At 43.3% G+C, this 25,780-nt stretch overlaps 1 protein-coding gene across 1 annotated transcript in view; it reads left to right on the forward strand.

The window, feature by feature from the left end:
- LOC122544176 (pregnancy zone protein-like) overlaps positions 1–25,527 on the forward strand; it is a 44,392-nt gene extending 18,865 nt beyond the window's left edge. Inside the window, exons 6-10 of the mRNA XM_087976546.1 lie at positions 2,721–2,811; positions 15,322–15,390; positions 16,011–16,116; positions 20,727–20,802; positions 24,580–25,527. Of these exons, the coding sequence (XP_087832672.1) occupies positions 2,721–2,811; positions 15,322–15,390; positions 16,011–16,116; positions 20,727–20,764 (304 nt within the window). The 3' untranslated portion in view covers positions 20,765–20,802; positions 24,580–25,527. The remainder of the gene's footprint in view (positions 1–2,720; positions 2,812–15,321; positions 15,391–16,010; positions 16,117–20,726; positions 20,803–24,579) is intronic.
- The last annotated feature ends 253 nt before the right edge of the window (positions 25,528–25,780 follow it).

Raw genomic sequence — 25,780 nt, forward strand, 5'->3', positions numbered from 1 at the left:
CCACATATCGAATGTGGATTTAGCTTCAAACAACTGTTCCCAATCTACATTCCCCAGCTCTTGCCGAATTTTGGTATATTTTGGCAATCTCCAATTTAGCACTCTTCCTTTAGGACCACTCTTGTCTTTTTCCATGAATATTCTAAATTGTGAGCAATATAGAACATATAGAACATAGAAGAATACAGCGCAGTACAGGCCCTTTGGCCCTCGATGTTGCGCCGATCCAAGCCCACCTAACCTATACTAACCCACTATCCTCCATATACCTATCCAATGCCCGCTTAAATGCCCATAAAGAGGGAGAGTCCACCACTGCTGCTGGCAGGGCATTCCATGAACTTACGACTCGCTGAGTGAAGAACCTACCCCTAACTTCAGTCCTATATCTACCCCCCCTTAATTTAAAGCTATGTCCCCTTGTAATACCCGACTCCATACGCGGGAAAAGGTTCACACTGTCAACCCTATCTAACCCCCTAATCATCTTGTACACCTCAATCAAGTCACCCTTAAACCTTCTTTTCTCTAATGAAAACAGCCCCAAGTGTCTCAGTCTTTCCTCATACGATCTTCCTTCCATACCAGGCAACATGGCAATATTCCCAAAGTCAGCCCTTACTGAAACTTCAACCACCTGACCCGGCTCATTCCCCAACACCCAGATCCACTGTGGACTCTTCCGAGTTGGGGTATTTATATATTGCTCTAGAAAACCATCCTGGATGCTCCTTACAAATTCTGCTCCATCTAGCCCTCTAATACGAAGTGAATCCCAGTCAATGTTGGGAAAATTAAAATCTCCTATCACTGCCACGCTTTTGCTCCTACATCTTTCTATAATCTGTACACATACTTTGTACTTCTGTCTCACGCTCGTTGTTGGGAGGCCCCACATTGTTAATGCACCCTTCCCATTTCTGAGCTCTGCCCGTGTTGCCTCACTGCTTGAGTCCTCCATGGTGCCCTTCTTCAGAACAGCTGTGATATCTTCTCTGACCAGTAATGCAACTCCTCCAGCCCTTTTACCTCCTTCTCTATCCTGCCTAAAGCATTGATTTCATGGGATATTTAGTTGTCAATTGTGTCCTTCCCTCAACCAAGTCTCAGTAATAACAATAACGTCATGCTCCCAGGTACTACTCCAAGCCCTAAGTTCATCTGCCTTAACTACTACACATTTCACATTAAAATAAATTCACCTCAGACCACCAGTCCCTTTGCATTTATCATCTGCTCCCTGCCTACTCTTCCCCATATGCATGCTGACTGCATGATCTAGTTCCTTACAGACTTTAGTTACTACCTTCTTACTGTCCACTAACCTCCATGTTTGGTTTCCATCCCCCTGCCACATTAGTTTAAACCCTCCCCCAACAACGTTAGTAAAAACATCCCCAATGACATAGGTTCCACTCCAGCCCAGGTGTGGGCTGTCCAATTTGTAATGGTCCCCCCATCCCCAGAACCGGTCCCAATGTCTCAAAAATCTGAACCCTCCTGCAGCATCTCTCATTTATCCTGCAGCATTTATCCTGCCTGTTCTTTCATTTGTACTCTGACGAGCACATGGCACTGGCAGCTATGCTGAGATTACTAACTCTGAGGTACTACTTTTTTAACTTGGCTCCTAACTCCCTAAATTCTGCTTGGAAGACCTCCATCCCATTTTTTATCAATATCATTAGTGCCTATATGCACCATGACAACTGCCTGATCACCCTCCCCCTTCAGGATGTTCTGTAGTCAATCTGATACATCCCTGACCCGTGCACCTGAGAGGCAACATACCACTTGGGAGTCTCGTTTCTGACCACAGAGCCACCTATCTACTTCCATAACAATTGAATCCCCGATGACTATAGCCCATCCACTCTTTGTCCCACCCTTCTGTACAGCAGAACCAGCCATGGTGCCATGATCCTGGCTACTGCTACCTTCCCCTGGTGAGCCATCTCCCCCAACAATATCCGAAATGGTATACTTGTTTGGAGGGAGATGACTGCAGGGGACATCTGCACTGCCTTCCTGCTCTTTCTCTGCATTTTGGTCACCCATTCCCTTTCTCCCTCAGCAATCCTAATCTGTGGTATGACCAATTCGCTGAACAGTATCCATGACCTCCTCAGCATTGCTGATGCTCCAAAGTGAGTCCATCCATAACTGCAGAGCCATCATCTGATCTAACAAGAGCTGCAGCTGGATACACTTGCTGCACGTGAAGAAGTCAGGGACATCAGCAGTGTCCCTGAGCTCCCACATTGAGGAGCATAACACAGGTCTGAGATCTCCTGCTATTTTTAATCTTTAAGCTTTATCTAAGTTGAGACTAAAGTTACGAAAAAAGAAAGAAAAGTTTTTTACCAATCAAACAATAAAACAAAATAACAGAAAATCCTTATCTTATCCACACACCAGAGTCCTTTCCTTAGTTCTAGGAGGAGGTTGAGTTGGTTGACCCTCCCGGGTCAATATTTACTGATTAAGACAGTGACTGTCTATTTTTACTGGGTGTGGGAGTGATAGGCATTATTTACTGGATGGGGGAATGAGTGTCTGAATTGATTAGGTATTGGCATCAGTGTCAATATTTACTGTTTGTGAGAGGGATGGTCTGTATTTAAGAGAGAGAGAGGGTCAGTATTTACTGTGTGTGGGTATTGTCTTCACTTCCTGTTCTCCCGTGAGCCTCAATCTCACTTTCTTTCATATTATTTTAGCTACACTGGTGACCGTCCTTCTTCGAACATGGTGATTGTTGATGTGGGACTGCTATCTGGATTTTCAGCTGATAAAGAGTCTTATAGAAATGTGAGTTTGTTCCTCTGCTTAATTTCCCGGACTTTGCTAAAAGTTCCACTCTCTATTCAGCCCCCCATGGTTCATCTTTCTGTCCCTCCTGTGTCACTTTGTATCCAGTTATGGGATACTCTTCCAAAATATCATCCTTTTCCCTACGCTGTGGATTTACACTGCTGTGGTTGGCTGGGACCGCAGAGAAAGATGTTGGGGTGAGCAGAACATTAAACATTTCGAAGAGATCAACAACAGACATCATTACTGGAAACAATGTCAAAGATACCATCACTGTCTAGAATGTATCTCCCGTGTGCAAAGGAATGGCAGGGCTGTGAATGCTGAGGAGAAGAACCGTGAAATTTGGAGCATATCACAGAGTGGTCAGTTGGGCAGATATAATTCAGTCTGGAAAACTGCCAGACGAATACTCTTTTTCCCTTTTCATGGAAGGTGGATGTCACTGTCTCTGCCAGCTGTTTTTTTTGTCTGTCCCAAATTATCAATGTATTTACAAGGCAGCCCCATTCCTGAGGGTCTGTGGACACACACACACAAACAGGCACTTTAGCTCAACTCATCCATGTCGACCGGTTTCCGAAACTGAACTAGTCCCATTTGTCTGTGTTTGGCCCATGTCCCTCTCATTCTTTTCTATCCATGTACCTGTCCAAATGTCTTTTAAATGTTGGAATGATATTCATTCCTACCACATCCTCTACCATGAGCTCGTTCAATTTATGTATCACCCTCTGTAAAAACAAATTGCCACATATGTCTCTTTTAAATCTTTCCTCATTCACCTTGAAACAATGCCATCTAATTTTGGATTCCCCTATCCTGGGGAAAAGATCTTGGTTATTCACCTCATCCATGCCTCTCATAGAACACAGAACATTGCAGCGCAGTACGGCCCTCGATGTTGCACCGACCAGTCATACCAATCTGAAGCCCTACACTATTCCATGTACGTCCCTATGTTTGTCCAATGACGACTTAAATACACTTAAAATTGGTGAATCTACTACCGTTGCAGGCAAAGCATTCCATACCCTTACTACTCTCTGAGTAAAGAAACTACCTCTGACATCTGTCGTATATCTATCACCCCTCAATTTAAAGCTATGCCCCCTCGTGCTCACCGTCACCATACTTGAAAAAAGGCTCTCCCTGTACACCAATCTAACCCTCTAATTATCTTGTATGTCTCTATTAAATTACCTCTCAACCTTCTTCTCTCTAATGAAAATAGCCTTGAGTCCCTCAGCCTTTCCTCGTAAGACCTCCCCTCCATACCAGGCAACATCCTAGTAAATCTCATCTGCACCCTTTTCAAAGCTTCCACATCCTTCTTATAATGTGGTGACCAGAACTGTACACAATACTCCAAATACAGCCACACCAGAGTTTTGTACAGCTGCAGCATAACCTCATGGTTCTGGAACTCGATCCCTCTATTAATAAAAGCTAAAACACTGTATGCCTTCTTAACAACCCTGTCAACCTGGATGGCAACTTTCAAGGATCTATGTACCTGGACACCGAGATCTCTCTGCTCATCCACACTACCATTAGCCCAGTACTTTGCATTCCGGTTACTCCGACGAAAGTGAATCATCTCACACTTAGGACATAGAACATAGAAGAATACAGCGCAGTACAGGCCCTTTGGCCCTCGATGTTGCGCCGATCCAAGCCCACCTAACCTACACTAGTCCACTATCCTCCATATGCCTATCCAATGCCCACTTAAATGCCCATAATGAGGGAGAGTCCACCACTGCTACTGGCAGGGCATTCCATGAACTCACGACTCGCTGAGTAAAGAACCTACCCCTAACATCTGTCCTATACCTACCACCCCTTAATTTAAAGCTATGCCCCCTTGTAATAGCTGACTCCATACGTGGAAAAAGGTTCTCACGGTCAACCCTATCTAAACCCCTAATCATCTTTTACACCTCTATCAAGTCACCACTAAACCTTCTTTTCTCCAATGAAAACAACCCCAAGTGCCTCAGCCTTTCCTCATACGATCTTCCTACCATACCAGGCAACATCCAGGTAAACCTCCTCTGCACCCGTTCCAGTGCCTCCACATATTTCCTATAGTATGGCGACCAAAACTGCACACAATACTCCAGGTGCGGCCGCACCAGAGTCTTATACAACTGCAACATGATCTCAGGACTCCGGAACTCAATTCCTCTACCAATAAAAGCCAGTACGCCATATGCCTTCTTCACCGCACTATTTACCTGGGTGGCAACTTTCAAAGATCTGTGTACGTGGACACCAAGATCCCTCTGCTCATCCACACTACCAAGTATCCGACCATTAGCCCAGTACCCCATCTTTTTGTTACTCTTACCAAAGTGAATCACCTCACATTGAACTCCATTTGCCACCTTTCTGCCCTGTTCTGCAGCTTATCTATATCCCGCTGTAACCTGCCACATCCTTCCTCACTGTCAACAACTCCTCCGACTTTTGTATCATCTGCAAACTTGCTCACCCAACCTTCTAGCCCCTCCTCCAGGTCATTTATAAAAATGACAAACAACAATGGTCCCAAAACAGATCCTTGCGGAACACCGCTAGTAACGGCACTCCAAGATGAACCTTTACCCATCAACTACTACCCTCTATCTTCTTCCAGCCAGCCAATTCCTAATCCAAACCTCCAACTCACCCTCAATGCCATACCTCCATATTTTTTGAAGTAGCCTACCATGGGGAACCTTATCAAACGCCTTACTAAAATCCATATACACCACATCTACCGCTTTCCCCTCGTCCACCTCCTTAGTCACCTTCTCAAAGAATTCAATAAGGTTTGTGAGGCACGACCTGCCCTTCACAAAACCATGCTGACTATCCTTAATCGCATTATTCCTATCCAGATGTTCATAAATCCTATCCCTTACAATTCTCTCCAAGACTTTGCCCACAACAGAAGTGAGACTCACCGGCCTATAGTTACTAGGGTTATCCCTACTCCTCTTCTTGAACAAGGGAACCACATTTGCTAGCCTCCAGTCTTCTGGCACTACTCCTGTAGACAAAGAGGACATAAAACTCAAGGCCAATGGCTCTGCAATCTCCTCCCTTGCTTCCCAGAGAATCCTAGGTTAAATGCCATCAGGCCCAGGGGACTTATCTATTTTCACCCTTTCCAGAATTTCCAACACCTCTTCCCTACATACCTCAAAGCCATTCATTCTACTTAATTGTGACTCAGTATTCACATCGGCAACAATGTCCTGTTCCTGAGTGAATACTGACAAAAAGTATTCATTCAGTGTCTCCCCAATCTCTTCAGCCTCCACACGCAACTTCCCACTACTATCCTTGACTGGACCTATTCCTACCCTAGTCATTCTTTTATTCCTGACATACCTATAGAAAGCCTTAGGGTTTTCCCTAATCCTACCAACTAAGGACCTTTCATGTCCCCTCTTTGCTGTTCTTAGCTCTCTCTTCAGGTCCTTCTTGGCTACCTTATAACTCTCAATCGCCCCAATTGAACCTTCACGCCTCATCTTTACATAGGCCGCCCTCTTCCATTTAACAAGGGATTCCAATTCCTTATTAAACCACGGCTCCCTCACACAACCCTTTCCTCCCTGCCTGACAGGTACATACTTGTCCGCATTAAACTCCATTTGCCATCTGTCAGCCCAGCTCTGCAGCTTTTCTATGTCTCTCTGTAACCTACAACATCCTTCATCACTATCCACAACTCCACCGACCTTAGTGTCGTCTGCAAATTTACTAACCCAACCTTCTACGCCCTCATCAGATCATTTATGAAAATGACGAACAGCAGTGGACCCAACACCGACCCTTGCGGTACACCACTAGTAACTGGACTCCAGGATGAACATTTTTCCATCAACCATCACCCTCTGTCTTCTTTCAGCAAGCCAATTACTGATCCAAACTGCTATACCTCCCACAATCCCATTCCTCCGCATTTTGTGCAGTAGCCTACTGTGGGGAACCTTATCGAATGCCTTGCTGAAATCCATATACACCACATCAACCGGTTTACTCTCATCTACCTGTTTGATCATGGTTTTTAAAACTTCTTTATTGTCATCCGTCAGCCTCCTACGCTCAAGGGAAAAGTGCCCCAGCTTATCCAGTCCCTTTTTATAACTCTAACCCTCCAGTTTTGTTAAAATCCTTGTCAATCTGTTTTTATTTGCAGTCTTTGGCAGTCAGGGACTGTCTGCAATAATTAGCCACGTGGTTTTCAAGGGCTGAGGGTGTCAGTAGATCCCGAGAGATGGCGGGATCCTTGATGGGAGGACATTAGTCCCATATCCTGCAGAGGGGGGTTGGATCTCGGACGAAGGGGACACAGCTTCAGGTTTATAGCTCTCCCAATCGTTGGGGAGGATTAGCTTTTAGCAGGGTGCTTAATCTGGGCCTCACCTGACTGGATAAGGATGGCCAATTTCATTCTTTAAAAAAAATTCATTCATTCATTGCCCTTACAAAAAAAATTCAGAAATGGTTAACTGTCCACCCATAGGCACTCTAATTTCAGCTTCAGAAATTAGCCATAGGTGCTGGATTACTGGTCAAGTTACATTCCTGGTGGCAGCCGAGAAGGTACTGAAGAGATCACTGAAATTCACATGGCTGCTAGATAAGGTGGTTAAGAAGTTATGTGGGAATCTTGCCTTTTTTAGCCAAGCCACAGAATATAAGGACAAGGTTGTTGGAACGGTATAAATCAAAGGCTAGGCCACAGCTAGATTATTGTGTGGAGTTCTGGAATCCGCAGTACAGGAAGGATAGAAAGATGGTATGAATGAGATTCATCAGAAAGCTGCCTGGGATGGAGCTTTGAGGAAACTTTGGTCAGGCTGGGTTTATTCCCCTTGAAGTAGTGAAGGCTGAGAAGGGACCTGATAGAGTTGTATAAGATTGAGGGGCATAGATGCAGTGAATAATTTCTAATGGAAAGTGGGATAGTGTGGATGGTATAAATTGGTTATCAAAACTTGATGGGCCAAAGGGCCCTTTCTCTGTTGCGTAACTCAATAACACACTTTTTCTATCGCTCTCTCTCCCTCTCTCTCTCCCTCTGTCTCAATGATTCAATAAGAAGGCATATGTTCCATTAGTACAGGATTTATAACAAGCAGCATAGATTTCAGTGAAAAGGTAAAATGTTAAAGAGGGGAGTTGAGGCAAATTATTTTTTTTTCAATGAGTGTGTGATGGGAACTTGGAACACACTGCCTGAAAGAGTAGACAGGCAGGAGGCTGGAAGGACACAGCAAGCCAGGCAGTATCAGGAGATGGAGAACTGATTCGGGATATTAAGCATGGCTTTGTGCATGGGAAATCATGTCTCTCAAACTTGATTGAGGTTTTTGAAGAAGTAACAAAGAGGATTGATGAGGGCAGAGCAGTAGGTGTGATCTATGTGGTCTTCAGTAAGGTGTTCACCAAGGTTCCCCATAGGAGACTGCTTAACAAGGTTAGATCTCATGGAATACAGGGAGAACTAGCCATTTGGATGGAGAACTGGCTCAAATGTAGAAGACAGAGGGTGGTGGGGGAGGGTTGTTTTTCAGACTGGAGGCCTGTGACCAGTGGAGTGCCACAAGGATCAGTGCTGAGTCCACTACTTTACGTCATTTACACAAACGATTTGGATGTGAACATATGAGGTATGGTTAGTAAATTTGCAGATTACATTAAAATTGGAGCTGTCATGGATAGCAAAGAAAGTTACCTCAGAGCACAATGGGATCCTGATCAAATTGACTGATCATCTGCTACTCGTCAGCTGATGAGTGGCAGACGGAGTTTAATTTAGATAAATACGAGGTGCTGCATTTTTGGGAAAGTAAATCAGAGTAGGACTTGTATACCTAATGGTAAGGCCCTAGGGAGTGTTGCTGAATAAAGAGACCTTGGAGTGCAGGTTCATAGTTTCTTGAAAGTAGAGTCGCAGGTCGATAGGATGTGAAGTTGTGAAACTTAGTTACAAATCACACAACACCAGGTTAAAGTCCAACAGGTTTATTTGGAAGCACTAGCTTTCGAAGCGCTGCTTCTTCATCAGGTGATTGTGGAGCAGGACCTTAAGACAGAATTAATTACAAAACATGACAGTGATACAATGATACATTGAACAAACCTAGATCGTTAGGTCTTTCATCTTTTCGAATCGATTTGCTGGTTTCGGGTCATTAATATGTAAATCCCTGAACTTCTTTTAAGTCACATTCTCAAGATAACTTAATGTTTTAGAACAAAGGGTGACATTTCAACTTAGACAATGCCTTAAAAGTGTGAGCTTAGAGTCTGTCTATATCCCAATCTTGAGTCAGACTGGTTCTATTTCCAAAATAGGAATTTATAAAATATTACAAATATTATTGACTGCATGCAGATTCTTCAGTTTTTGAGCAAAATAGAATGTATGTGCAAATATAATTCTGAAAATATAAATTCACCCCATTAACCTATGTGTGTGTGTGTAGGAGAGCGACAGAGTGAGTGTGTGTATGTGAGTGTGTGAGTATGAGTGTGAGTGCACATGAGAGAGTGTGTTTGCGTATGTGCAAGCTTGGTGAAGTTTGTGTGTGTGAGTGAGTGAGTGTGTGATGGGGTATAACCCTGTGGGAGGGTTCATGGGTGTGAGTGTGGGGGCGGGGGGAGCCGTACGTGTGTATATGCGGGAGGGTCTGAGAGTGTGTGAATATGTAAGAGTGATGATGGACCGGTGGGGAAGAGGGGGGGGAGTTGTTGATGCAGAGAGAGTGGACCGCTGCACTTTCAGAGAGGGTGAGATTGAAGTGGGGGCGAGGAGTGAGATAGCCAATGTCACATCAGCAGCCTGCAAAGCGGTCTAGGGCTGGTACAAGGCCGATGGGATGTGACAGTCCCAGCCAAACCCTCTATCTGCAGCTCCCCCTACACCCATCCCCAGTCCTGAAGAAGAGTTACACCCAAAATGTCAACTTCTCCACCTCCTGATGCAGCCTGGCTTGCTATGTTCTCCCAGCCTTCTGCCTGCCTACTTTGGATTCCAGCATCTGCATTTTTTTTGTCTCTGAAAGAGTGGATGAGTCAGACACTCTTGTAATATTGAAACTGTATTCAGATATTCACTTGTGTTGATATAATCTGAAGGGCTATGAATCAAGAGCTAGAAAATGGGACTTGTGTCATCAGATATTTATTGGTCAGCAAGGACAGGATTAGTTAAATAGCCTCCTTCTATGCTATGAATCAATGAGAATAATGTTGTTGGAATGGATTGCAGGATTGAAAAGTAGGAAAAGCAGGACTGTTGAAATGAAAGTGTGGGATTAGAGGCAAAATAAAAGACATATTTGAAATGTAGTGAAGAGAAAAGATAGATTGTGGATAGGACAATAGAAAGGGACTGAATTAGGGGCACTGGCTAAACTCCTAACTAACAATGGAGTCATTTTGCCAATGATGAACGTGTGTGAAAATATGAACATTATTGTCATGTTTTGACAGTTAGAGGAGAAATTCTGAAATTTCTTTGGTAATGAATGATCATGTCCTGGCTACAATGAGTTTCACTCTTGCTGTGCATCTCAATGATCTGCATTCAGGGAGAAAGGTTGAAATCTGAAAAATTCACCCTGCTGGATGGCCATCAGCAGGTTTAATCCAGGGATCGGCATGTAACAAAAGAGAAGAGCAGTGGAAAGGCCCAGGTAGTGTTGTCATTAATGATCGAAAAACTTGTATCATCCACATTGGAAATCTGATTGTTATGGGTGCCTTCCTCAAAGCTAATTAGCACCAATTATACACTTACAGAACATGAGCAAGTCATAGAGAGAGTTAAGGCATGTGACCGTTCACAAACATCAATAGTGGGGTATGTGTTGCTGGAAAAGCGCAGCAGGTCAGGCAGCATCCAGGGAACTGGAGAATCGACATTTCGGGCATAAGCCCTTCTTCAGGCTTATGCCTGAAACATCGATTCTCCTGTTCCCTGGATGCTGCCTGACCTGCTGCGCTTTTCCAGCAACACATTTTCAGCTCTGATCTCCAGCAGACCTCACTTTCTTCTCAATAGTGGGGTAGCATGATTACCCAGATTTTGACAGAGTAAGGACTGTTTGACTATGGACAAAGTTTACAAACTTAGTAAATGGTGCCAAAGTTATTTTCCCCAGAGGCAGCAGCTTGATGTTGGCAGCAATGGTACCAGAAAGGTCCAGTGAAAAGAAGACTATCACCACTATATGGAGAGCCAGTGGTGAAAGCAAAGGTTAGTTACATTTGCAAGGTGACAGCCAGGAAAGTCAGATTTATAGATTGACAAAATGAGGTAAAGAAGTAGAGGAGAAAGTGAGGACTGCAGATGCTGGAGATCAGAGTCGAGAGTGTGGTCCTGATTGAAGAGCTTATGCCCGAAAGGCTGCTCCTCAGATGCTGCCTGACCTGCTGTGCTTTTCCAGCACCACAGTCTCGACTAAAGAAGTAGAGGGCCAGTAAACACAATAAGAGTTCTGAAAGAGAACCTGGAAATGAACAGGGCCTTAGGAGTATATCACAATGTTACGCAAGAACATTTGATTGCAATCTGTGGAACACACACCACATGGAAGCCCTTATGCTTGAGAGGTTTTAGTGGCTACAAACACTTTAAAAGATACGTTGATAGAATAAACCTAACAGAAGGAGTTGGTGAGTTGGGTGTGTAAACTGAGGTACCAGAGAGGGTATACCTATACTTATCACATAAATGGATAAATAGAGAAAATGTGCCTCCCAATGAGACAGAGAAGGCTAAAACTTGACTTTAGGAGGCTTTGAGTTTCAAAGTTGGTGACCAAGGTCTAAGAAACGTGATCTTGGTGATCTTCTTTAGTGGTTAGCTTCAAACACCTAGTAAGTCAATTCACGTAACCTCCAAAATACACCTTCGTGTTTCCATCCTTCAATGACTCCATGAATAGAAAGCTAGTGCCTTTTTTATGATGTTTGCAAATCTTCCAGGTGGCTAGTCAAAAAAGGCAGCATTTTATCATCTTTAGTAGGGCAAGAGTCTCGTCTATTGGTTTGAGAAGGCAAAGAAAGTTCTTTAAAAGTATCTCAGCTGCTGAAACACTGAGGCTAGTGAAGCAATATATGTAGGGGTGCACATAGGCCAATCTAAAAAAATAGCTTTCTCTACAGACTGTTATGTGGATAGCTGGCCTCCTTTGGACAAAGTCACTCAGCAAAAGGGTTTTGCTGAGGATTGACCTTGTCCATTTGAAGGAAAAGTTGTAAAGTAGCACGAATTCACAATTCAAGTGTGCCAACGCAGTCATCCATTGTCAGGTTACTGTTCACAAATGCTTGCTCAAAAAAAAATGAGATCATTGAAGAGGGACAACTGCTGGGATGAGGAGCAAAAACAATGAAAAAGAAAAGTTTTGTTCTGACCATTTTGTCACTAAACATGATATTGTTGAAAGAAAATAAAATGATAATACAAAAGGCTGTTGTAAAGCAGAGGAAATAGAGTTGTTTTGTTTATTTTCCGTCAGTCTACGTTCAATGATTGTTTGCATGTGTTGAAAAGTTCCATTTAAGTAAAAGTGAGGAATCTGTCAGTGCTGTTAGAGTAAGCTACTGACTGGGGTTAGCTGTTTAATTCAGTAACTGTGTAAACAGAAAGAGGGGACAGCAGTGTGTTTGGATTAAAGTCCTACCTGCCCCATCAATGTATCATGACATATCTGAACATTTTAATTTAGAAATAAGTAGATAAAGGGGAATTGATGGTAATGGGGTGAAGATGAGCTGTGTGACTGAGTAGTCCTAAACTGTCCACAAGTAAAATATGTTTTGAGCTCTATTTTGCCAATATGCTTTGACCCAAATTGAAACCTACTAGCTTCCACAATCATTGTGATGTCACTGCCGAATACACCTTTTAACAATTCTGCAGGTACTGTTCCCTCTTTGACTTCCTGCATCACTCTGCAATGAACTCTGTCCCTCCCCAAGTGAATGTAGGAAATACAGTGCTTGGCCTTTCATTTACTGTCTCTTCCCCCTCCAGATTCCCAGCCATTCTTTCTGATTTTACTTGTACTTCTTTCAATCTTATCGACAGCTGCTTTCCTTACACTAGGGTAAACACCTCAGCACTGTCCACAAACATAACCCTCAACTTCCAGTTGCCCGTCAGTGTAATTTCTGGCTTTGCTCTCAATCTGAACTCCTGACCTTGCTATGCTATATAAATCCAGTGAAGTCAATGCAAGCTCCTGGAATGACAGCTCATCTCCCAACTCAGTACTTTTCAACTTCCCAGACTAAATTAGATCAAGGATTTAAGATCCATAACCTGTGCTCCATTTTTATTCTATTTGTCTGTGGATTTTTTTTTGCTCTATCGTTCTCTCTCTTTCTCTTACTCCTTTTCAGATGTTCAGGAGTTTGACATTCCCACGTCTTATGGCCATTATTTTTCTGTCTTTGATCTTTCATGGTACAATGAATTGTTCTAGTTTGTCGCAGCAAGTTTAAGCATAGGGAGATGATGTTGAATCTGTGCAAGATACTTGTTAGACCTCAGCTGGAGTGGTGTGTACAGTTGTAGGCACATATCATAGGGGCAATGTGAATGCATTGGAGAAAGTGCAGAAGCGATTTACAGAACGCTTCCAGGAATAAGAACTTTCAGTTTTGAGGAAATATTAGAGATGTTGCGACAGTTCTCCCAAGACAGAAGTTGGAGAGGAGAACGGACAGAGATTTTCAAAATCTTGAATGGAATGGAGAAGAAAGGAACAAAAACAAGATTTACTGTGATGTGCAAATGAAGCAAGGATGATGTAAGAAAATAGGTCTTTTCACTGGGGTGGGGGAATTCAGAATTAGAGGGCATAGATCTAGGATGAGAGGGGAAAGATTTAAAAGGGACTGAAGGGACAGATGTTTCACGCAGAGGGTGGTGTGTATGTGGAATGAGCTGCCAGAGGAAGTGGTGGAGGCTGGTACAATTACGACATCTAAAAGGCATCTGGATGGGTATATGAACAGGAAAGGGTATGGGCCAAGTGCTGGCAGATGGGACTAGATTGTTGTGGTTCTGTTCGCCGAGCTGGAAGTTTTTGTTGCAAACGTTTCGTCCCCTGGCTAGGCGACATCATCAGTGCTTGGGAGCCTCCTGTGAAGCGCTTCTTTGATGTTTCCTCCAGTGTTTATCGTGGTCTGTCCCTGCCGCTTCCGGTTGTCAGTTTCAGCTGTCCACTGTAGTGGTTGGTATATTGGGTCCAGGTCGATGTGTTTGTTGATGGAGTTTGTGGATGAATGCCATGCCTCTAGGAATTCCCTGGCTGTTCTCTGTCTGGCTTGCCCTATGATAGTAGTGTTGTCCCAGTTGAATTCATGTTGCTTGTTGTCTGGGTGTGTGGCTACTAAGGATAGCTGGTCGTGTCGTTTCGTGGCTAGTTGATGTTCATGTATGCGGATTGTTAGCTGTCTTCCTGTTTGTCCTATATAGTGTTTTGTGCAGTCCTTGCATGATATTTTGTACACTACGTTAGTTTTGCACATGTTGGGTATCGGGTCCTTCGTTCTGGTGAGTTGTTGTCTGAGCGTGGCTGTTGGTTTGTGTGCCGTTATGAGTCCTAGGGGTCGCAGTAGTCTGGCTGTCAGTTCCGAGATGCTCCTGATGTATGGTAGTGTGGCTAGTCCTTTTGGTTGTGGTATGTCCTCGTTCCGTGGTCTTTCTCTTAGGCATCTGTTGATGGTGAATACCTTGTATAGGTGTTCCTCTTCTTCTTTTTGCAGTTCTGGTGTACTGCAGTGTGTTGTAGCCCTTTTGAATAGTGTCCTCATGCAGCTTCGTTTGTGTGTGTTGGGGTGGTTACTTTCATAGTTTAGGACTTGGTCTGTGTGTGTGGCTTTCCTGTATACCCTTGTAGTGAATTCTCCGTTTGGTGTTCTCTGTACCATCACGTCTAGGAATGGGAGTTGGTTGTCCTTTTCTTCTTCTCTCGTGAATCGGATTCCTGTGAGTGTGGCGTTGATGATCCTGTGTTTTTTCTATTTCCGTGTTTTTAATGATTACAAAGGTGTCATCGACATATCTGACCCAGAGTTTGGGTTGAATTTGTGGTAGGACTGTTTGTTCTAACCTTTGCATAACTGCCTCTGCTATGAGTCCCGAGATTGGTGATCCCATGGGTTAATTTAGGCTATCTGGCTGACACAGTTGATTTGGACCAAAGAATCTGTTTCCGTGTTGTATATCTCTTTGACTCTATAAGGATTCTATTTCAAGAACTATATCCCATTCAAAGACAATGATATCATCTTTGACCAAGACTGCCACACATAATTCCTTTCTACCCACCGGGCTATTACTGAAAGTTTTATAATGCGGGCTATTATGTATCCAGTTCTGTTCTATCAATACGAGCATTGGTTAATGGTTAGTAGTTAATGGTTCATTAATATTCATTGTTGTAATTAATAATGTTTTTCAATTACGGTCATTCATTTCAGAGTGTGGACAGTTTCAAAATAAAAAAAGTTGAACTGCAAGATGGGCACCTGTTTCTGTACCTTGATCCAGTGAGCACTGGGTGATGCTGAGAGGGGAGGAGGGGTGGGGGGGAGAGAGAGAGAGAGAGAGAGAGAGAGAGAGGTGGGTGAGTGGGTGAGGGAAGGAAAGCAGGAGTGGAAGAGGTGAGAGGGACAACTGGAGGAAAGGGAGACTGTGTAGGAGGGATGGAAAGGGACATATCAGTGACTGAGCGAGGCAGAGAGACAAGTCACAGAAATGTATAGAGCTGGTGCAGAGAGAGAGGCGGGGATTGAGAGAGAAAGGGAGGGTTGGAGAAATAGAGAGAGGGGAAGGGAGAGAAGCAGGATTAGACAGCAGAGGAATAAAAGGAAGAGGATTGTAGAGTGGGGTAAGGGAGAGTGGAGTAAGGAAAGAGAAGCAAAAGTAGATAAGATGAGAGAAAGCAAGAGAGAGGGGAGGTGGCAGAAGGGAAGAGAAGCAACATTAGATAATAAAAGAGAGAATGAGAATAAGAGGGAGAGATAGGGAAGGGGAGGGTGGAAGGAGTTGTGTGAAAAACAGAGACAGTGAAACAGAGATGAAAGTCTAAGATCTGGAAGCTGACATTTCTTCTGCAGTGACAATACTGTTTTAGTGGTGAGTGGCCTGATCTCATCTCTCTCTCCAGATGGAAGTGAACAGTCTGCTACAATTATCCATTGACACCATCCATCAGTTCAGTGTAGAAAACCTGCAGCCTGCCATTGTGAAAGTTTATGATTACTACCATACTGGTAAGCTCCATTTATACAGCATTCCTCAATCCTCTGTTATGTTTCTACACCAGCCTCCATCTTCTCAGGTAGAGAGTTCCAAACTCATACAACTCTCTGAGAGAAACAAATTTTCCTCAATTCTGTTCTGATGAGTGACACCCTCATTTTTAAGCAGTGCCCTCTAGTTCTAAACTCACCCCCATCAGGATATATCCTTTCCACACTCACCTCACCTTTTCAAGATCATTCAGGCTCTTAGACATTCCAATCCTGTCAGTCCTGACACATCGAACCTCCAGTGAAAACAAACTCAGTCTCTCCAACCTTTCCCCAGGCAGTAGGGAAGTGGAGTATCAAAAGACATTGGTGAGACCATGCTCGAGTACTGCATACAGATTGGTCCCTTACTTGAGGTGAGATGTAATTGCAGTTCAGAGGAGATTCATTAGATCAGTTTCAGAGTTGAGGAGTTTGTCTTGTAAAGAGTGTGAGCAGTTTAGGCTTTTACTCTCTGTAGAATGATGGGAGGGGATCTAATGGAAGCATATAGAATGACAAAGTCAACATACAGTGTTTATGTCCCCTTGTGGGTCAATCTAAAATAAGAAATCATCAATTTAGGAGGAGTGGCAGATTTAAAATGAAGATGAGAAAGAATTACTTCTCTCTCAGAATCTGTGGAATGCACTCCCCAAGAGTTCAGTGGATGCAGAATATTGACCAACTCTAAGGAGGAGATAGCTTTTTAATTAGTGACAGTTTGAAGGGAGTGTGGAGGAAAGTGATGTTCAGGCTGAGTTGAAATGAACCATGGTACTATTAAATGATGAGCAGCCTTGAGGTTCTGAACAGTCTACTCCTGCCCCTAGTTACTCGGTTCTCAAAGACAACCCACATAATTCTAGCTATCAATCCAGTACATCTCCTCTGAGCCAACTCCTGGGAATCTACATCCTCTCTTTGACAAAGAATGCAAAGCTGTGCACAGTATTTGTGATTTTGAATGGAATTTCTTCCCAAATCTGCATTCCAGCCACCCCCAGCCAATGATACCCACATAGCCTGAGTCATTGAACAACCAAACAAATTGTGCATGTTTTAAATGAATGACCATGTCTGGAAGTCAAATCCTTATTGAGGGCAAGGGACATTCTGGTCAGTTAGGATGTATCACCAGTCATTCAGGGGTTTGACCAATTTTCCGCCAAGGAGATTTACACGGTCAGTCAGGTGCTTGGTTCTATTAGAGTCCAAGGATCTGTACTGGGCCACTGGACACCTCCATGTCAAGTGCAACCACTCTAGGGAATTACATGTAGGTCAATTGGTGCAGGGTGTTGTGGTGACTTCAGTTTCAAGGATGGGCCACCTTTCACTGAACTGAGTAAAGGAAGGGATTGCATGTGATAAACATGGATGGAACAACAGTTAATGCTGTTGGAGGAGCAGGGAAGACAGTGAGGTGCTCTAAAGGAGTAGGAAGTATATAGAGATCAGGAACAGCGTTTCTTGAAATTCTTTATTTCACTGTAGATAGTGGATTGGTTCTTTGGAATTTTCTTAACAGAAGAAAACTAATTTCAACTATTCTGAAATATCTGACACAGCTTCTCTATTGGTCCAGTCTTGCACTAGAAACTATGGTTTCCTCCTACACTTCAGCTAGGTCTGCATTCATGTCACATGGTTGACTTTATTTATGTTTAATGCACTAGTCTTAGAGACCCAGTCTTCTCCCTGTCAAACTTATAGCATTGAACCCTATGATACTCATTGCTACTTTGAGGTGCTTCACTCTGGAATCATGAATTAATCCTGTTAAATTACACAATACCAAGCCTCTAGTCAGTTTCACAATATGCAGTTTTAAGAAACAGTCTTGAAAGTGTTCCTTGAAGTTCTCACTGAGGTTACTGCTATCAATATGATTTCTCCAGCTCATATATACATTGTTGTAAATGATTGTCTTCCCTTTACCATCAGCACTCAATATTCATTCTTACATTCTTTGTCCCACATTGTGGTAAATGTTGGGGAACTGTTGACCACTTCCATTAGTGACTTCTTTCCTCTACTATTCCTTGTCTCCACCCAAATCAATTCTCCATCCTGGTCTCCTGAACCAGGACCATCTCTATCCATCTGTCAATGCCATCCTTGATTAATAGTGCTACCTGCCACTTCCACAATTTTCCGATTTTCTATTCTACTCAAGTGCTATATTCCCCTCAATCATTGTCATCATGAAACCATGCCTCTACAATAGTAATAGATCATATTTATTTACTTAATTGCAGGCTATCAGTTTACTTTCTTTATGATGATTTCTATATACATTCAGTTACAGAGGTTTTAGCTTTGCTATCATTATAATATCTGATCTAGCCCTTCCTGCCAATCTCTGACCTTTAATTTCTGTTAGTACTTTGCTCTCTTGTCATGACCATGCCTCTTGATTTGCTACATCTATCAAGCTTGATTCCTCATCCTGCTTGGTGCCAGGGATTTGATCATCTGCTCAGGGCTGAAGAAGAACTTGGGCTAGGAAGGGGAAGATCCTATTGTAGTGGTCCAGATATTGGCAAAAGTGAGGACTGCAGATGCTGGAAACCAGAGTTTACATCAGAGTGGTGCTGGAATAGAGTTATTCCTGATGAAGGGCTTTTGCCTGAAACGTCAATTTTCCTGCTCCTCAGATGCTGCCTGACCTGCTGTGCTTTTCCAGCACCACTCATTATTTACTTCCTTAATTATGTAGTTTGCAAGAATATTGGTCCCATCATGATTCAGGTACAGATCATCCCAATGGTTTAAATCCCATATTCTCTGGTATTGATATCATTGGCTCATGAATGGCAACTCATTTCTCCCAAGCCAGTTGTTGAACACAAATTTCACTTCCATAGTCTTATGTATTCTTTGTCATTTGCATGTGTTCAGTTAAGAATCCAGAGATCACTAACCTTGTGGTTCTGTTTAATTTGATGCCCAGCTCCTCACATTGCCAGGGCTGAATCTCTTCCTTAGTCCTCTTCATGTTGTCACTACATGGACCACTACAATGGGATCTTCCCCTTCCTACTCCAGGTTCTTCTTCTACCTTGAGCAGATGATTAGATTAGATTACATTACATTACATTACAGTGTGGAAACAGGCCCTTCGGCCCAACAAGTCCACACCGACTCGCCGAAGCGCAACCCACCCATACCCCTACATTTACCCCTTACCTAACACTATGGGCAATTTAGCATGGCCAATTCACCTGACCTGCACATCTTTGGACTGTGGGAGGAAACCGGAGCACCCGAAGGAAACCCACGCAGACACGGGGAGAACGTGCAGGCTCCACACAGCCTGAGATGATCAAATTCCTGGCACCAAGCAGACAGCCCAGATTTATATTCATCACCACAGAAAGCAGTCTTTTTGCCAGCCCTCACTGGAGTGACATGCTGGAAGTCAGGCCCAGCTTTACTGGAGTCATCATTTAAAGTTAAAGATTTTAAAACACACACAGCATTCCACAATCTACCTAACTTTTATACTGAAGTTGACAGAAAACACACACCAAGTTTGCATATTTACAAAGAATGACTTGTTTTTTAAAAAAGGTGATTAGATCCTGAATGCAGTCAAGCAGTTATCATCTGTTAGCATTTAACATGACTAATTAATACACCGATCCTTTTGCATAGGTAGGTATAAAGACAGACAGGGAAATGTTGTCAGTTATTGGCAGAGGAAGACTGGGAATGCAATCTATTATGAGATGGTTAAAGCTCATTTTCTCAGTCATCCCTCTCCAGATTCTTTCACTGGCTTGCACGAGGCATAGCGTGACTGGTTCCCCAATAAAAAGTCTCTGATTTATCTGTCAAAATTCACAGTTTACAGTGACTGCTGCAGGAAAGAGAACCAGTTTACTTTCAGATTTAAAGAGAGTTCTGACTACAGGGGAATACAGCGGTAGATCTTGAGCTGGGGAGATCAAATCTATTCTCTGGATATTGTAACCAGGCCCAAATTGTTTAGTGCCTGAGAACCAGTCATATAGTTGTTGGCAGGCAATGTGTACCTGCCAATCAGAATTGATCACTCGTCTGTAGACTAATCAGTTTTTTGTTGTCAACAAGTGCTTCACCTTGAATACTGCTTGGCTCCATTTTGTCTGAAGATGCTTCATTGCTTGTTGAAACAGTTGTTTAAACAATACTGACCAGAAGCATCAGGTTTGCTGACCATCCGAAACACTCTCCGGCCCCTCGGCTGCTGCCTGACCTGCTGTGTTTTTCCAGCATTTTATGACTTTGATGTCCAGCATGTGCAGTCCTCACTTTCTCTCTGATTCTATCCTGGTGTTTATTCATGGATTTTTATTTCTTCTACTTCAATCCATGGTTTGATTTCTGTATTTTTATTTTTCCCGCGTCGAACACTGGTGTTCATTCTCAGATTTTTATTTCTCCTGTTTCTAACCTGGTGATGATTCCTGAGAATCTGGTTTTCTTCACCAGTTTCTATTCTTTTCATTTTGTTCCAAGTGTGTTTGTCCACTGGGGATGCCAGTCTGTTTATCCTTGTCTATCCCTCCACGCACCAATCCTTCTCTTCCTTTTGTTTCTGTCAGATGACTCAGTTGTCGCTGAATATGAAGCACCAAAATGACTGGAAATCGAGGTGAATCAACTGACTGCAAACTCACGGTCAGTATCAAGCAGTTCAGATTCTGGAAAATCCACTCTTCTTCCCTCTCTCACTTTATCTCTCTCTGTCTATCCCAAATCCTTTCTCAATGACTGCCTCAATCTGTTTCTCTCCCACTCCCCTAACTTTCTCCTCCTTCACTTTCTCCCTGTCATTTTCTCCCTCTCCTTGTCTTTCTGCCATTCTGTTCTCATCCCTTCCCTTGGTCCTTCTTTTGCACCCTCTTTCACATGATTTCTCTCTCTCCCTCTGTTTCTTGCCACCTGTCTCACTGTCTTTGACAGTATTGCAACATACTCTGATTTAACTGACTGAAAAGCGAATTTCCCACTGGGATACTCCTCTTTGCCTGAAACCTTCTGAAATGTTCTATTTAATTGGTGCCTTTGATGGTTGCAATGAAATTAAATGATATACTTACTCAGATATACTAACTCATCTAACTCCTGAGTAGACTTCTCTTACCCACCACCAATGACACTGCGCCATCCTGGGACCCTCTAAAATCACAGTCCCGACATCGGACCAGGACCCTACAAAGCATACACTGAAACACACAGACACACACACATTCAAGACACACAGGCACACACAAATACTGACACAGACACAAACACAGAAACACAGATACACACAAACCCACACAGACGCGCGCGCACACACACTGACACACAAACCACAACGCCCATCTGGTACACTACCGACTTGATACCCTCCTCTTATGCACTTGGCACCTTTCCATGCACTTGTCACCCTATCCCAAGGCCCCCTACCCCAAACTCCCCTTCCAGAATCATCGTCTGTGATGTGCTATCCATTTTTCAACATGGCTGTCCACGTTTCTTGATGTTTAAATTTCTGAATTTGACAGCTGACTATTGTGAAAAGGGGGAAAAGTTTGCCTTCCCCTGACTGTTCTATTTTACAAGGGGACTGCCATAATGTTAAAGGTTCAGATGGAGAGGGATTTCTTAAATGCGTACAAGACAATTTTCTGATTTAGTATGTGGGTGTAACTACTAGAGAAGGTGCAAAACTTGACCTACTCTTGGGAAATAAAGCAAGGCAGGTGACTGAGGTGTCAGTGGGGGAGCACTTTGGGGCCAGCGACCATAATTCTATTCGTTTTAAAATCATGATGGTAAAGGATACCCCAGAGCTAAAAGTTGAAGTTCTAAATTGGAGAAAGGCCAATTTTAATGGTATTGGGCAAGAACTTTCGAAAGCTGATTGGAGGCAGATGTTCGCAGGTAAAGGGATGGCTGGAAAATGGGAAGCCTTCAGAAATGAAAAGAATCCAGAGAAAGTATATTCCTGTCAGGGTGAAAGGGAAGGTTGTTAGGTACAGGGAATGCTGGATGACTAAAGAAATTGAATGTTTGGTTAAGAAAAAGAAGGAAGCATATGTCAGGTACAGATTGAGTGATCCTTAGAGTATAAAGAAAGTAGGAGTATACTTAAGAGGGAAATCAGGAGGGCAAAACAGGGACATGAGGTAGATTTGGCAAATAGAATTAAGGAGAATCCAAAGGGTTTTTACAAATATATTAAGGACAAAAGTGTAACTAGGGAGAGAATAGGGCCCCTCAAAGATCAGCAAGGCGGCCTTCGTGTGGAGCCACAGAAAATGGGGGAGACACTAAATGAATATTTTGCATTAGTATTTACTGTGGAAAAGGATATGGAAGATATAGGCTGTAGAGAAATAGATGGTGACATCTTGCAAAATGTCCAGATTACAGAGGAGGAAGTGCTGGATGTTTGAAATGGTTAAAGGTGGATAAATCCCCAGGACCTGATTAGGTGTACCCGAGAACTCTGTGGGAAGCTAGAGTAGTGATTGTTAGGCTCTTGCTGAGATATTTGTATCATCGATAGTCCAGGTGAGGTGCCGAAAGACTGGAGGTTGGCAAACGTGGTGCCACTGTTTAAGAAGGGCGGTAAAGACAAGCTCGGGAACTATAGACCGGTGAGCCTGACCTAAGTGGTGGGCAAGTTGTTGGAGGGAATCCTGAGGGACAGGATGTACATGTATTTGGAAAGGCAAGGACTGATTCGGGATAGTCATCATGGCTTTTGTGCATGGGAAAGAATGTCTCACAAACTTGATTGAGTTTTTTGAAGAAGTAACAAAGAGGATTGATGAGGGCAGAGCAGTAGATGTGATCTATATGGACTTCAGTAAGGCATTCAACAAGGTTCCCCATGGGAGACTGATTAGCAAGGTTAGATCTCATGGAATACAGGGAGAACTAGCCATTTGAATACAGAACTGGCTCAAAGGTAGAAGACAGAGGGTGGTGGAGGGTTGTTTTTCAGACTGGAGGTCTGTGACCAGTGGATCAGTGCTGGGTCCTCTACTTTTTGTCATTTGCAAAAATGATTTGGATGCGATGATAAGAGGTACAGTTAGTAAGTTTGCAGATGACACCAAAATTGCAGGTGTAGTGGACATTAAAGAGGGTTACCTCAGATTACAACAGGATCTGGACCAGATGGGCCAATGGGCTGAAAAGTGGCAGACTGAGTTTAATTCAGATAAATGCGAGATGCTGCATTTTGGGAAAGCAAATCTTAGCAGGACTTATACACTTAATGGTAAGGTCCAAAGGAGTGTTGCTGAACAAAGAGACCTTGGAGTGCAGGTTCATAGCTCCTTGAAAGTGGAGTCACAGGTAGATAGGACAGTGAAGAAGGCGTTTGGTATGCTTTCCTTTATTGGTCAGAGTACTGAGTACAGGAGTTGGGAGGTCATGTTGCGGCTGTACAGGACATTGGTTAGGCCACTGTTGGAATATTGCATGCAATTCTGGTCTCCTTCCTATTGGAAAGGTGTTGTGAAACTTGAAAGCGTTCAGAAAAGATTTACAGGGATGTTGCCAGGGTTGGAGGATTTGAGCTATAAGGGAGAGGCTGAACAGGCTGGGCTGTTTTCCCTGGATCGTCAGAGGCTGAGGGGTGACTTTATAGAGGTTTACAAAATTATGAGGGGCATGGATAGGATAAATAGGCAAAGTCTTTTCCCTGGAATCGGGGAGTCCAGAACTAGAGGGCATAGGTTTAGGGTGAGAGGGGAAAGATATAAAAGAGATGTGTATATGAATAGGAAGGGTTTGGAGGGATATGAGCCGGGCGCTGGCAGGTGGGACTAGATTGGGTTGGGATATCTGGTCGACATGGACAGGTTGGACCAAAGGGTCTGTTTCCATGCTGTACATTTCTGTGACTCTAACTATCAAAATTGATGTTTGGCTCTGCATTTGTGAAGGACACCTTATCAGAAACTTGCCTTAGAACCAGGGATTTCGCTTGTTGTTAGTTGTTGTTTATGGGTGCCACGGTGGCTCAGTGGTTAGCTGCCTCACAGGTGCCAGGGACCCGGGTCCGATTCCAGCCTCGGACGACTGTCTGTGTGGAGTTTGTACGTTCTGTCCGTGTCTGTGTGGATTTCTTACGGATGATCCGTTTTCCTCCCACAATCAGGTTAGGTTAGGCAAATTGGCCATGCTAAATTGCCCATAGTGTTCAGGGGTTTGTGGGTTAGGTGCATTAATCAGGGGTAAGTGTAGAGTAATACGCTAGAGGGTTACTCTTCAGAGGGTCGGTGTGGACTTGTTGGGCCGAAGGGCATGTTTAAAATAGACAGTCCCAATCTGAGTGTGATTATCACGTCCCACAACACCTGACCCAATGTCTTCTACATATGCTCCATCCACAGTCAGCACATTGTTGCAGAGATCAGATCTCTGTTTTATTCTCTGGTGCTTTTTCCACAGGCACACATCCCAATGAGACTCTGTTGGTCACTATGGATACGGAGGACAACATGCAAAATCTGGCAACTTGTTCCACCATGATCTCATTGGGTGGTATCCAGTTTAACAGTAAAAATCTTGTTCAAAGAGGATCGTGTTTGCTGTCTCAGTTTCTCTCAGTCTGACTGCCTGTGCTACACACACGCTCATGCATTCTGAGCCAGATTTTCACACACGTTGTCCTGTGTACCTACTCACATAGTCACTATTCTACATATTCCTATTCTAAGTCTTACAATTTAAACTCAATTTCCAACATTAATTTGTCATTTGAGACTTTCACCAATAAGGCATCAGGAGATGATGCAGTAACTCAGGAATGTCATCCTGTCATACTCCTATTTCTACGGTTCCCCTTATCCACAAGAGCTATATCTACTGCCTCCATGAAACCACAAATATTTTATTTCAGTTACTTTCTGTGGTTGTGAATGTGACAGATGCACCACTCTCTGGGTGAAGTAATTTCTCTATATCTCAATCCTAAAGGATTTGTTCCCCAATCCTAAACTATGATCCCTGATACAGGATGCCCCCATCACTGGAAACATCCTTCCTGCATTAAACTGCTGGAATTTTACAGGCTTCTATATGATAACATTCCAGAGAATAAAATCCAGACAAACACTATCTCTCCTTGTACTCCAGTCCTGCCAGCTCAGGAATCCATTTGGAAAAACTTCATTGCACTCTCTCGGCAGGAGGAACATCCTTCCCCAGATAAGGAGACCAAACTGCACTCCATATTCTCCAAATGGCTTTGCCAATGCTCTGTATAATCGCAGCAAGGCATCCTTGTTCCTGTATTCGAATCATCTCACTCTAGAGTTTTCGAAATAGCTGGGTTCCATGACTTAATCTCCAACCCATTAGGAACTGCTCCAGAGACTAAAGAATCTTGGAAGATGATCAATACTGCAACCATTACTTCTCAAGCCACTTCCTTAGGTGCTCTGTGATAATCCCCAGATTATCAGGCCCTGGGGATTTATCAACCTTCACTTCCACCAATTTCTCCAAACCAGTTCTCTAATGATAGAAACTTTCCAGTTAAATTGTATTGCAAGTAGAATGGTTGGATCATATTGATCAACCTAATGGCAGGGGCTGACATCAAGGCAGACTATGATGCCTCACTCTAGTCGTTCTATTTACAGCTTTC

This window comes from Chiloscyllium plagiosum, unplaced genomic scaffold (assembly GCF_037043375.1).
Source record: "Chiloscyllium plagiosum isolate Xiang-an unplaced genomic scaffold, Cpla_swu_hap1 HiC_scaffold_29, whole genome shotgun sequence".
NCBI lineage: Eukaryota > Metazoa > Chordata > Chondrichthyes > Orectolobiformes > Hemiscylliidae > Chiloscyllium > Chiloscyllium plagiosum.